General features: G+C 45.2%; 1 protein-coding gene across 3 annotated transcripts in view; it reads right to left on the reverse strand.

The window, feature by feature from the left end:
• The window catches only part of INSC (INSC spindle orientation adaptor protein), a 421,594-nt gene that overhangs the window by 170,918 nt on the left and 236,168 nt on the right, over window positions 1-14,508 (reverse strand). For all 3 annotated transcript variants that reach the window (XM_077286597.1, XM_077286595.1, XM_077286596.1), the window contains exon 7: window positions 7,115-7,240. In XM_077286597.1, coding sequence (XP_077142712.1) covers window positions 7,115-7,240 — 126 coding nt within the window. The remainder of the gene's footprint in view (window positions 1-7,114; window positions 7,241-14,508) is intronic.

A 14,508-nucleotide genomic window follows, 5' to 3' on the forward strand; every position in this document is an offset into this window, starting at 1 on the left:
TAAGTGAACTCTGTTACTTCACAGAGTCACTAAAGACAAGAGAACGCTGTGCCCTGTTAACCTCACAGAGGAACACAGCTACCAAATAGAGCGAACAGTGGTCATGCAGTCAGAATAGCACACGTAAAACTCCTCACCGGAGGTGCTGGTATTCTAGGGGCTTATTTCAGCCAGGCCCTGAATCCACTCACACAAAACTCCTCACCGGAGTTGCCGGTATTCTAGGGGCTTATTTCAGCCGAACCCCGAAACCACATACACATGACCACATTGGCGCAGAACACATAAGTTAGTTGATACTAGCGCATGGCCATGCAAACCTTTTATAGCTGCAGCAACTTCAGGACCTTCCTAGAGGACCAATGGGAGCTGCTGCAGTACCTGAGCAACTTCATGACCTTCCTAGAGGACCAATGGGAGCTGCTGCAGCACCTGAGCATGTGACCCCCAACCTCCAATGAGAGGTCTTACCCTGGGCATGCTCAGAAGGGGAAAAACAGGACTTAGTCCCAGAGACGTCTGCTCGCCGCTGACCAGTACTGGTTACAATGGCTGAACCTGGAAAGGCAGCAGTAATCATCCGCACCGTATCAGGCTGAGCCAGACGCTGGGACCGACGTCTCCGCTGAGCAGGCTCCACTGTGGCTGGAGAAGAATGGGAGACCGCAGCGGAGATGGCTCGAGATTCCCCCTGTGCAGAGGTGGGAACTTGACCCCTAACACCTGCTCAGACAAGATGCTAGCGGCAGAGCAGCACAACACTTCCAAGGCATAGAGGGACAGTTTGTGCCAGGTGTCCAGCTTTGAGGCCCAATAGATGAAGGTCGCAGAGGAATTAGAGAGTATGCTGGTTTGGTTGGCCAGGTATTTCTAGACCATCTGTAAAAACTTTTCCCTCCTTGTCAAAAATACCCGGTCATCAGGCCCTGGATGCTGGGAGGGTGTCATGAAATTGGCCCAGGCGCAGGCAGTGTATCCCTGCCTCTGCTGTGTGTCTCAGTTACCTCTACTCCTTGTTTGGGCAAGGAAGCTTGCCCTCTGCTACTAGCATTGTCTGATGGGAATATTTTAACCCCTTAGTGACGGAGCCAAATATTTGAAATCTGATCAGTGTCAATTTATGTGGTAATAACTCTGGAATCCTTCAACAAGTCCCAGTGATTTTGAGACTGTTTTTTCGCGACACATTATACTTTATGATAATGGTAAATTTAGGTTGATATGTTTTGTGTTTATTTATAAAAAATATCAGAAATTTGAGAAAAATGTTACAAAATTAGCAATTTTCAAGCTTTGAATGATTATCCCTTTAATCTAGATAGTCATACCACAGCAAAACATTAATAAATAACATTTCCCATATGCTTGCTTTACATCAGCACCATTTGTAAAATGTTATTTTACTTTGTTAGCATTATAAGAGGTTTAAAAATGTAGCAGTAATTTTTCATTTTTTTTTTAAGGGACCTATCCAGGTTTAAAGTGCCTTTAGTGGACCCATATATTAGGAAACCCCCAAAACTTATACCATTTTAAAAACAGCACCCCCTGACATATTAAAAAACGGCTGTCAGGTAGTTTATTAACCCTTCAGGTGCTTTTCAGGAATGAATGCAAAGTGGCATGACAGAAATGAAAATGTGTCTTTTTACCACCTAAATGCCTCTAACTTCTGAACAGGTTACAACAGCCGTCAAACTCTAAGGCCAGAAGTTGGTTGTGAATTGCCATGGCAAACATCAGAACCACACAATCATGATCTCTGGGGGCCGATGGGGACAAATAGGAAGCCCCCACACTCTGTTAACCATTTATAATGATGTTGTCACTATTGACAGCAGCATCTAAGGGGTTAAACAGATTTGGACGGTGCAAACACTGATCGTGGCTGATGCAGCACGTTGTCAGCTATAGTGTACAGCCGACAGCTGCTGGATTGTCACCTGTATGGGGAGGCTATTCTCTTATATCTCAGGTCAGTTAAAACACGTATTGGCTGTCATTAAGGGGTTAAACATATTTTCCACAATGGCCTTCTGGTATACCACCATTTTAGAATACCTCTCCACCTCAGGAAGAAGAGAAGCAAAGTTCTGCTTGTAGCATGGGTTCAGCATGGTGAACAACTGGTACTCTTTTTTTTTTTTACCAAGATGAATGTAATGTGGGGCTATTTAAAGTCAGCCACATGTGCCAAGATCCCTACAGCCAACACTTCCCTGTCTCCACCATGATGACTACTCTCCATCTTCTCCTTCTCTATCTCTTCCTCCTCAATCCCCTCCTCAGCCCATCCACGTAGGAGAGACAAAGCTTGTGTGGGTACTAGCCTCTGTTGCACCAGCTCCTGTTCTTCCTCTTTCTCAGCCTTCACCTCCTTATTGTTACCTAATCTGCGCTGAGCAGATGAGATGAGGCTTGGCTGAGTAGTATCTCCCTGTCTTATGTCTTACTCATTCTCCATTTGGTACACATGCAAGCTTCATGTTTAATTGTCAGCAGCGAATGTTTAAGTAGACACAGAAGTGGGATTGTTGTGCTGTTGATGCCGCCATCCTCGAAGCTCACCATCTTTGTGGAGTCCTCAAAGTCTTCGATAACCGCACAGATGTCAGACCTCCATGCCTACTCTTCAGTTGTTATGTGCGGAGGCTGACCAGAAAACCGATGGGCGTGTTGGAGCTGGTACTTAACAACTGGCCTCTGCTGCTCACAAAGCCTTTCCAGAATGTGCAGTGTGAAGTTCCAGAGCGTAGGTACGACACACACCAGTCGGTGAGCTGGCACTTGCGTGCACTGCTGCAGCACCTGTCAAGCTTCACAGCCGCCACCAGGTTACACCCATTATCACACACGATCATGCCTGGTTGGAGGTTCAGCGGCAAGAGCCACAGATCTGTCTGGTCTGTTATTCCATTAAGTAACTTTGCCGCGGTCTGCGGTTTGTCTCCTAGACAAATTAGCTTCAGCAGAACCTGTTGCTGCATTACTGAGGCAGTGCTGCAAAGCTGTCAGCTTCCGGTTGATGTGGACAACGTGCTCTGAAATAACATATCGGACATGGAGAATGAAGAGAAGCAGGAGGGGGTGCAAGAACTGCTGTTAGAGGTGGAGGAAACACTGACAGAAGTAGGGCCCGCAATCCTCGGTGTCTGTAGCACTTGTGTTGTGCTAGGGTGGGACTCTGCCCCGGCCTCAAATGTTTACCCAGTGTGCCATCAAGGAAATGTAGAGTCCCTGGCCACAAGCACTTATCCACCTGTCAGTCGTTAAGTGGACAATCCCAGTAAAAGCATTGGTAAGGGCACGGGTGATGTTCATGGACAAGTGCTGATACAAAGGGAGGGCACCACAACTGGAGAAATAGTAGTGACTGGGGAGCGAGAAAAGAGGGACAGCTTATGCCATGGGCCGGCAGAAATCCTCAGTGTCTACTAGCCTAAAAAGCAACATTTCCACAGCAAGCAGCCTGAAAATGTGCCTGTTCACCATTTGGGCCTGTGGGTGGGTGGTTGGGAACGTCTAAGTCCTAAGGTTGGGACAGCTGAACTCTGGGCTGGGACAAGGATTTGGAAGTGTATGATGATGGTAAGTCAGAATGTGCAAGGATAGATGCAGGGCAGGAGACATCTGCCCTAGTGTTTTGGACTGAGGATTGGGAAGTACCTAGCACAGGGGAAAAGGAAGTAGGGTCATCCGATGGCATGAATCGTGGACTCAGGGGTTCTGCACACTGAGTCTGGTGATTAGATAACATGTGCCTGATCATGCTGGTGATGATTAAGTTCTTAGTGGTCAGGCTCTTTCTGATCTTTGCATGGCACAGGTTGCAAATGGTCATTTTGCTAGTCTCAGAACGCTCTTTAAAAACGTCCCAGACTGAGGAACACCTAACTCTTTGATGGAGAAATTCAGGAGGGTTGTTGCTCTGCGGAACAGTTTCCCACCTTCTCCCTCTGGTCACCCCACTGCCTCTTCCTGTCTGTTTTGGTGCTGCTGATCTGTCCGCCTCAGTGCAGGTTCAGGGTGAGGATTAAGTGGCGCATACTTTAGGCTGGTGAGACTAGACCATGTGGAAGACTGGGTGGTGCTGCCAAGCCTTCTGGAAACATTTATTATTTATTTTTGTAGCGCCATTTATTCCATGGGGCTTTACATGTGAGGAGGAGTATACATAATTAAAGAGTACAATAATCTTACACAATACAAGTCACAACTGGTACAGAAGGAGAGAGGACCCTGCCCATGAGGGCTCACAAGCTACAAGGGATGGGTGAGGATACAGTAGGTGAGGGCAGAGCTAGCTTTATCTACAATCCAATCGACCACTTGTTCACACTGCTCTGGCTTCAGAAGTGGTGTATCGTGCCTCCCTGCAAAGTGGGACAGGAACCTATGTCTCGTGGATGGGCGTGATTCTTGTGCTCCAGCAACAGGCATAGTTGCACATGTTCCACGTCCTCACTATATACATGCACCATTATCAGTACTTCCACTTCCCTGTCCCTTACCGCACACCTTACACATTTTGTAATTGCTAGTTTTCTTGAAACCAAGTTTCTGTAACAGAAAGAACGCAAAAGTGTATTGATGACAATCAAATTCAATCCAGAAAAATGTTTAAATGTTCTTTTTCCGTTTCAGAGATCACAGAAATGTTCACAGACCACATAACACTGTATGGCTGAGAAATGGAAGCCTATAAAAAATTTTTACAGTTTTTTCTCAATTTTAGAGATCACAGAAATGTACTCCACACTACGGAATATTGTATGGCTGAGAAATGTAGCACAGGAAAATGTTTCAACAATTTTTGGGTGTGTTATATGGCACAAAAAAGGACATCAAAGCACATAATACTTAATGGATCAAAATATATTACATTTTTTCAGTCCCCACAAAAAACTGCAGCTATGTATTTGCCAGCAGACTGCATAGCCCTAATCCCTGCCTGCAGACTGCACAGCCCTAATCCCTGCCTCTAGACTGCACAGCCCTAATCCCTGCCGGCAGACTGCACAGCCCCAATCCCTGCCAGCAGACTGCACAGCCCTAATCACTGCAAGCAGACTGCACAGCCCTAATCACTGCCTGCAGACTGCACAGCCCTAATCCCTGCCTGCAGACTGCACAGCCATAATCCCTACCTACAGACTGCACAGCCCTAATTCCTGCCTGCAGACTGCACAGCCCCAATCCCTGCCAGCAGACCGCACAGCCCTAATCACTGCCAGCAGACTGCACAACCCTAATCACTGCCAGCAGACTGCACAGCCCTAATCCCTGCCTGCAGACTGCACAGCCCTAATCCCTGCCTGCAGACTGGATTCTGTCATTCTCCCTGCACCTGTGACTCTCTCTCCTTCCTTAGGATAAATGCAGATTGTATGTAATACAAATGATTAGCCTTTAGAAGGGCTGTTAGTAAAATGGCTCAGCTTCAGCACCAGTATATATACTACAGGCCTCTGATTCCTTATACTGTGTACTCACAGGCCTAGACAAGCACTCTCTCCCTCCAATACAAAGTGTCACAGAGCTGTGCAATAGCGTCATAGAGACGATCTGGGTGGCACCTGTCCTTTTATAACCCCTGATGATTTCGCATGGCCAGCCACTCACAGTAATGCCACAACCAAGATGGCTATGCATTACAGTGTCATGCAGGTAATCCCTGCATGCTTATTGGCTTTGTAACAGGTGCCAAACATGCAGGGCGGGGATCCGAGGTTTACATTGAGCACTATCCAATGCTCGCCGAGTAACGAGCACATCGGAGCACCGTGATACTCTAGTGATAACTGAGCACCGAGCGTGTTCACTCATCTCTAACTGGTACATATATGACTTTAACAGGAAGGTGGAAAAAAATGATGGGGGTTACAGTGCCATATCCATGCTCTAAACCAAGTATAGGGAACCTCAGGCTCACCGGCCGATACAGCCCTCCATGACCTTTTATTGGGCCCCTGGTCAGATTTCCGTGGAACACAGTACTTGAGTCAGCTGCTGTATTTTGATGTTCCAGTGCCAGCGTCAGGACTTTGTGGGGGCAGTTATAGCGCTCAATTTATAAGAACCACGAAAGGCTGGCATAAAAATCTAAATGGCCCTTGGACGAAAAAAAGATTCCCCACCCCAGCTCTAAACTATACAAAAGGCAATTGGGGGCAAGGGAACCAGTGTGGGCTCAGCTGGTGCCAGTTTACACCACTACATCTCCCACATCTCAGTATCCCCAGCGCTATCCAGGAGGAGACTGAGGGCAGTAAGACACTTTAATCAGTTGTCATCTGTTTTTAATAGTACAGACACAGAAATGACACCAATATAAACAATATAAATGAAAAAATTAAATATAAATATATAAGGGATTTATAGCTATAATGAATGGGTCACCTGTATGTCAAAATTGTAGTGAAGAACCACTACCAAGAGGAAACATAACACCAAAACACAGAAATTGGACCAATGAAAAAGTGACAGGGAATAGTTATCACAAAAATGAACTTTATTTTATAGCAATAATGACAAACATAAAATATTAAAAAGTATATATTATAAACTTATATAGTACAATACAAAAATGTGCACAAATTAAGCCACATATAGTAGTGCAAGCCGCTATATGAAAAAATATATTTAATGGGAAGTAATCTATAGCATATATTTATCCAAATAATTCAATTTATTATTATATTTGATTGGCACCAGCCAAATATGATAAGGTTTCAAAAAATGGTGTAAACACAGAAATATATGTGAATAAATAGGGTGTAAAAAGTGCTATGTGCAAAAGCTGAATCCCTCCCTGGGGATTGGGGCAAAAGGCCAAACCGAGATAATTAAATAAATATAAAAGTGCTAAGTGCAAAAGGTGATGAAAATCACAAAAGGCATGGGCCAGGTAAGGTGCCAAATATTTTTAATGTTGTATTACCTCCAGATAAGCACCCCCAAGGCAGAAGTTGCTCCCACTCTTCATCTATGTATCACCCTGTGTGGCTCCAATCGCTCATATCCACAGTACTATACGGAGGATTTACATAATCTCCATAAATAACCAGCTACACAGGGATCAATTCACAGAGACACCTCCCCAGAAGATCCCTACCTTCTCCAGCTGATGGATCCCCTCCTCCACGGAACAAATGGATGCCAGCGTCCTCAGGGCAGATGGGTACAAGCACTTAAAATTATCTTGTCGACAGATTTTAAAGAGAGCAACAACCGCTCCTTCCTGAGTATGAAAAACAGACATCAAGACACAGTGAACAGAAAGTAAAACAGACAGCGGCATAATAAAATCACTACATTACTATGTACAAGAATATAACTACTGTAATACTGCCCCCTATGTACAAGAATATAACTACAATAACACTGCCTCCTATGTACAAGAATATAACTACTATAATACTGCCCCTATGTACAAGAATATAACTACTATAATACAGCCCCTATATACAAGAATATAACTACTATAATACTGCTTCCTATGTACAAGAATATAACTACTATAATACTGCCCCTATGTACAAGAATATAACTACTATAATACTGCTCCTATGTACAAGAATATAACTACTATAATACTGCTCCTATGTACAAGAATATAACTACTATAATACTACTCCTATGTACAAGAATATAACTATTATAATACTGCTCCTATGTACAAGAATATAACTACTATAATACTGACCCTATGTACAAGAATACAACTACTATAATACTGTCCCTATGTACAAGAATATAACTACTATAATACTGTCCCTATGTACAAGAATATAACTACTATGATACTGCTCCTATGTACAAGAATATAACTACTATAATACTGCTCCTATGTACAAGAATATAACTGCTATAATACTGCCCCTATGTACAAGAATATAACTACTATAATACTGCTCCTATGTACAGGAATATAACTACTATAATACTGTCCCTATGAACAAGAATATAACTACTATAATATTGCCCCTATATACAAGAATATTGCTACTATAATACTGCTCCTATGTACACAATATAACTACTATAATACTGCCCCTATGTACAAGAATATAACTACTATAATACTGCCCCTATATACAAGAATATAACTACTATAATACTGCTCCTATGTACAAGAATATAACTACTATAATACTGCCCCTATATACAGGAGTATAACTACTATAATACTGCCCCTATATACAAGAATATAACTACTATAATAATGCCCCTATGTACAAGAATATAGCTACTATAATACTGCCCCTATATACAAGAATATAACTACTATAATACTGCCCATATATACAAGATTTTAGCTACTATAGTACTGCGCCTATGTACAAGAATATAACTACTATAATACTGCTCCTCTGTACAAGAATATAACTACTATAATACTGCCCATATATACAAGAATATAACTACTATAATACAGCCCCTATGTGCAAGAATATAACTACTATAATACTGCTCCTATGTACAAGAATATAACTACTATAATACTACTCCTATGTAGAAGAATATAACTATTATAATACTGCTCCTATGTACAAGAATATAACTACTATAATACTGCTCCCTATGTACAAGAATATAACTACTATAATACTGCTCCCTATGTACAAGAATATAACTACTATAATACTGCCCCTATGTAGAAGAATATAACTACTATAATACTGCCCCTATATACAAGAATATAACTACTATAATACTGCCCCTATGTACAAGAATATAACTACTATTATACTGCCCCTATGTACAAGAATATAATTACTATAATACTGACCCTATGTACAAGAATATAACTACTATAATACTGCTCCTCTGTACAAGAATATAACTACTATAATACTGCCCATATATACAATAATATAACTACTATAATACAGCCCCTATGTACAAGAATATAGCTACTATAATACTGCTCCTATGTACAGAATATAACTACTATAATACTGCCCCTATGTAGAAGAATATAACTACTATAATACTGCCCCTATATACAAGAATATAACTACTATAATACTGCCCCTATGTACAAGAATATAACTACTATTATACTGCCCCTATATACAGGAATATAACTACTATAATACTGCCCCTATATACAAGAATATAACTACTATAATAATGCCCCTATGTACGAGAATATAGCTACTATAATACTGCCCCTATATACAAGAATATAACTACTATAATACTGCCCCTATGTACAAGAATATAACTACTATAATACTGCCCCCTATGTACAAGAATATAACTACTATAATACTGCCCCTATATACAAGAATATAGCTACTATAATACTGCTCCAATGTACAAGAATATACAGTTATATGAAAAAGTTTGGGCACCCCTATTAATCTTAAGCTTAATGTTTTATAAAAATTGTTTTTTTTTGCAACAGCTATTTCAGTTTCATATATCTAATAACTGTTGGACACAGCAATGTTTCTGCCTTGAAATGAGGTTTATTGTACTAACAGAAAATGTGCAATCTGCATTCAAACAAAATTTGACAGGTGCATAAGTATGGGCACTCTTATCATTTTCTTGGTTTAAATACTCCTACCTACGTTTTACTGACTTACTAAAGCACTTGTTTTGGTTTTGTAACCTCATTGAGCTTTGAACTTCATAGCCAGGTGTACGCAATCATGAGAAAAGCTACTTAAAGTGGCCACTTGCAAGTTGTTCTCCTGTTTGAATCTCCTCTGAAGAGAGGCATCATGGGCTCCTCAAAACAACTGTCAAATGATCTGAAAACAAAGATTATTCAACATAGTTGTTCAGGGGAAGGATACAAAAAGCTGTCTCAGAGATTTAACCTGTCAATTTCCACTGTGAGGAACATAGTAAAGAAATGGAAGAACACAGGTACAGTTCTTGTTAAGGCCAGAAGTGGCAGGCCAAGAAAAACATCAGAAAGGCAGAGAAGAAGAATGGTGAGATCAGTCAAGGACAATCCTCAGACTACCTCCAGAGAGCTGCAGCATCAACTTGCTACAGATGGTGTCACTGTGCATCAGTCAACTATACAACGCACTTTGCACAAGGAGAAGCTGTATGGGAGAGTGATGCGAAAGAAGCCGTTTCTGCAAGCACGCCACAAACAGAGTCGGCTGAGGTATGCAAAAGCACATTTGGAGAAGACAATTTCTTTTTGGAAGAAGGTCGTGTGGACTGATGAAACCAAGATTGAGTTGCTTGGTCATACAAAAAGGCGTTATGCATGGCAGCCAAAAAACACAGCATTCCAAGAAAAACACTTGCTACCCACAGTAAAATTTGGTGGAGGTTCCATCATGCTTTGGGGCTGTGTGGCTAATGCCGGCGCCGGGAATCTTGTTAAAGTTGAGGGATGCATGTGCAGCGCCACAGAGTCCTGGTCGTTGCAGTACTGTGGCTCCGCCACTATGGGGAGCTATGGTGTGTCTGATGGCACTGAAGGAGTTCATCTGATCAGGTATCACAGACACCAATACATTTCACAGTCGGGCCTCCGGGGGGAGCTAAGGGTTCTATTCACTAGGCCACTCCCCACCATAGTGGGTAAACTGGGGGTCAGGCAGGAAGTTAGATCAGAAAGCTGACTGGGTTGGAACCAGGCAACACCTTGTGGCAGAGGGTGTTGCAGGGGAAGATACAGTAGGGTCTCTGTCAGGGGTGGGATCCTGACAGAGGCTTGGCAACTTGAACGAACGTAACGGGACCGTGCCTGCTCCGGGTAGCGGCGGTGCCCAAGGAAGGACTAGAAGCGAGATAGATTGTGCTGAGTGAGAAACGAGATCACGCAAAAGGAGAAATACCAGTAGGAGTCGTGCTGTAAGACCGAAGCAACATCCTACTGAGGCGCACTACCGGTGGCCGGAACGCCGAGGGAGTATCATAACATTCAGCTTCAAGCAATACTCCAAACAGCGGCAGGACAGTCAGTTTAAGGCGGGCTGTCTAACTTAAATCACCTATGCAGTCTTGGGGGGCAACTTGTGGAGAGGGGCGACTCTAGGGTCCCGGAAGAGCTCCGAGCCTACCCGTCAAACGGGTGCCGTCCCAACCAGAACAACAGGGAGGGACGGAGGATTAGCAGAACATCATCTAATCGAGTTGTGAGGGAACTTAAGAAACAGACACAACAGTTGTGGGGACTTTCCGTAAGCACAGCAGGGAAGGACCGCAACACATAGCGCTAGAAGGAAGGCACAGATTTCCACCTGTGAAGAGAACTCTGGAGGTGCCATTGGACCAGCCGGACTTGCGCAGCCTGGTGAACCGTGTTCTGGACTGAGGACCCAGAGATCTTCAGTAAAGAGGTAAAGAGACTGCAACCTGGTGTCCTCGTTATTTACTGCACTGCACCACTACAGCCTCACCACCACCATCTACATCCGTCACATCATTCACTGTGCGCCCCTCGGCAGGGTCACGGATCGGGCCTAGCCACTGTGACAACCCCAGAGCAGAGACTCCGAGGCCCGGTACCGGGTACCCCTCGGCCCTGCGGCAGTGGGGGCGCTCCAACTTGGCGTCACGAACAGGATCTACTTAAGCCTGAAGAATCAGGTCATGTGTGCCTTGGAACTGAGATTTATTGTGCTAGGACTGTATTATGTTGCAAAGACTGTGCTATGACATTCCCCGCCAAAACCGTCGCCATTATGGTATTATGTGGCGCGCAGGGAACATGGGGCGTGTCATCGTGGGCGTGGCTTGGAAGAGCGGCGCGAAGATGGAGCCCACCCCTCACCGATACTACTATGTTCAGAAAATATGCCCATCAAGGAGAAGGGCCCGCCTTCTAGTGTGGGATGGTGGAGGAGAGAAAGGCCGTCCTCCGGACAGGGAGGAGCCAGAGCCTCTGGATGCCACGAGGCAGAATCCGATTGGCAGCATGGAGCGCGGAAGTCACCCCGGAGAGGGAGAGAAGACCCGTACCAGGCCCCGCCAATGGGAGCCGACGGAGTTCGCACCAGGCTGCGCTAATCAGGAGATCCTCGGGGCAGAGGTGGAGGAGCTGTGCCGGCAGTTCCGGAGTCTCTGTCAGCGAGCAACCATCCCTAGTGAGGAGCCGCACCAGGCATCGATCCCGCAGCCGACCACAGAGGAGTCCGGCACCAGAGATGCGGCGGAAGCAGGTAACGGCGCCAACCCGGGTGTGGCGATCGAAGAGCCCCTGCTGGTGGATGTAGACTCGCCCCCACCGCGACCACCCGGACGGGTGTGTAGCCGCATCGAGTGCGAGAGGCCCTGGGAAACCCTGCAGACAGCCGACAGCCCCCTACGACCCATCAAGCAGCCCCCGCAGCTCCAGGGAGAATGGGTAACCTTCAAGTGTACCCGCGCGGCCACCACCAACCTGATGGGGTTTCCAGGGGATGCCCAGGAGGAAGGGGAGAGTATTGAGGTCATCCGCCAGAGGGAGTACCGCCAGCAGCTGCGCCAGCAAGAAGAGGAGTGGGCCCGCAAGAAGGAGCTCCGGCGTCAGGCTGAGCGGGAGAAGGACCTCCAAATCAAAGCCCAGGTTAGGCAGGCTGCTGAGGAGAACTGGGGCCCGCAGCGCTATGGCGTGATCAGCACCTTCCGGCTGCAGGGAGGTTGGGGCTTCATTAAGGAGCCCGGTCTTGCCTTAGAAGTGTTTGTCAACCGGCGGGATGTAGAGGCGCACCTCATTGAGGGACACCCAGGCCGGGACCTCTACCCAGGAGACCGAGTTCGGTACACTCGCCACTGGGGAGATAAGGGGTGGTATGCCCTGCACGTGCGCAGATACAAGCCAGAAGTGACAGTACCATCCTCCGATGATTCACTGAGACCAGCGGTCATTGCCCCAATCTCCCTGTGTGCCAAATGTTTACGGACCATCACTCCGAGGAGAACCGTGAGTACCCAGACCCCAATCCGGGGTGCTGACGCCCTTTATGTGGTGGCGGGAGGAGGGCGGTGCTCACGGAAGCCACCCCCAGACTTGGAAGAATAAACCTCGATACACTGAGCAATGTAAATAGTTACAGTTCTCTTATGTTGCTGCTAAAACCCGTTTAGGTTTTACTTAAAGAAGGACTCTTTGTGAAGATACCACACTGGAACCTTTGCTGAGCATGGACTGGTAGCTTGAGAAGACGCGCTACCTCATAAAGACTTGGTCCCCTCTTAAAGGGGATGTTCATTTGCCGCACTTAAACGATGATATTGCTTTAAGACAGGTAGCAATAATGTTTTGACGAAAGAAAGTGATGATAATGTTTACATGAGTAAGTTATATGTATTCAACTAGTTAATTGTGAAGAAATGCTGATGATGTTCTCTGAAAAGAAAAAGTGAAAGATAGCAGAAGGATGCAGTGGGCCCGTAGGAGTAGACGTGGTGTCCAGCATGCATGTTAGTGAGAAAGATAATGAGAAGGTTTGATGTTATATAAAGAAAATGGTTGATAACGTTGATAATTAGGATAGAAGGTAAACCCTGAGTCCTCATAGGAGTCATGTAGAGATGGCTCAGTGCTCTTAAACTGAAAGTAATGTTATGCTCTATACTGTGTATAGTAGTGGAAAAGGCAGTAGGCCCGGGCTGAACGGGGCGGTCCTGCATAGAAAGGAGAGGCAGTAGGTCTGGTGCCGTTAGGACAGGCGGTCCTGCAGATTTAAAGAAGGAGAATGGAAAAGTTAAATTACCTTATAATGTGATTATAGGAAGGTCTTTAGTGGATTCAGAGTGTATGTCCTTAAAGGCAATGTTAAATTATTGTTCAACAATTTTGCACTTAGTAGAATACCCGGTTGGGTAAGAAAAGTTATTTGTAGCATGTTGCTATGATATTTAACCATGTTTGTAACGTTCACGTGTCCTTACCTCCCATAAAGGGAAGCCTGTTCAAGTATACTTATTGTTATTGCACTCAACAAAACTGTATGTCTTTTTGCTAACTTGTATTGTTGTTTTCTTCCCAGTCCCGGAGTACTGTGTTTAACCAGGGGGAAGTGCAGCGCCCCAGAGTCCTGGTCGTTGCAGTACTGTGGCTCCGCCACTATGGGGAGCTATGGTGCGTCTGATGGCACTGAAGGAGTTCATCTGATCAGGTATCACAGACACCAATACATTTCACAGTCGGGCCTCCGGGGGGAGCTAAGGGTTCTATTCACTAGGCCACTCCCCACCATAGTGGGTAAACTGGGGGTCAGGCAGGAAGTTAGATCAGAAAGCTGACTGGGTTGGAACCAGGCAACACCTTGTGGCAGAGGGTGTTGCAGGGGAAGATACAGTAGGGTCTCTGTCAGGGGTGGGATCCTGACAGAGGCTTGGCAACTTGAACGAACGTAACGGGACCGTGCCTGCTCCGGGTAGCGGCGGTGCCCAAGGAAGGACTAGAAGCGAGATAGATTGTGCTGAGTGAGAAACGAGATCACGCAAAAGGAGAAATACCAGTAGGAGTCGTGCTGTAAGACCGAAGCAACATCCTACTGAGGCGCACTACCGGTGGCCGGAACGCCGAGGGAGTATCATAAC

Source organism: Ranitomeya variabilis, chromosome 2 (assembly GCF_051348905.1).
Source record: "Ranitomeya variabilis isolate aRanVar5 chromosome 2, aRanVar5.hap1, whole genome shotgun sequence".
In the NCBI taxonomy this organism is placed as follows: domain Eukaryota; kingdom Metazoa; phylum Chordata; class Amphibia; order Anura; family Dendrobatidae; genus Ranitomeya; species Ranitomeya variabilis.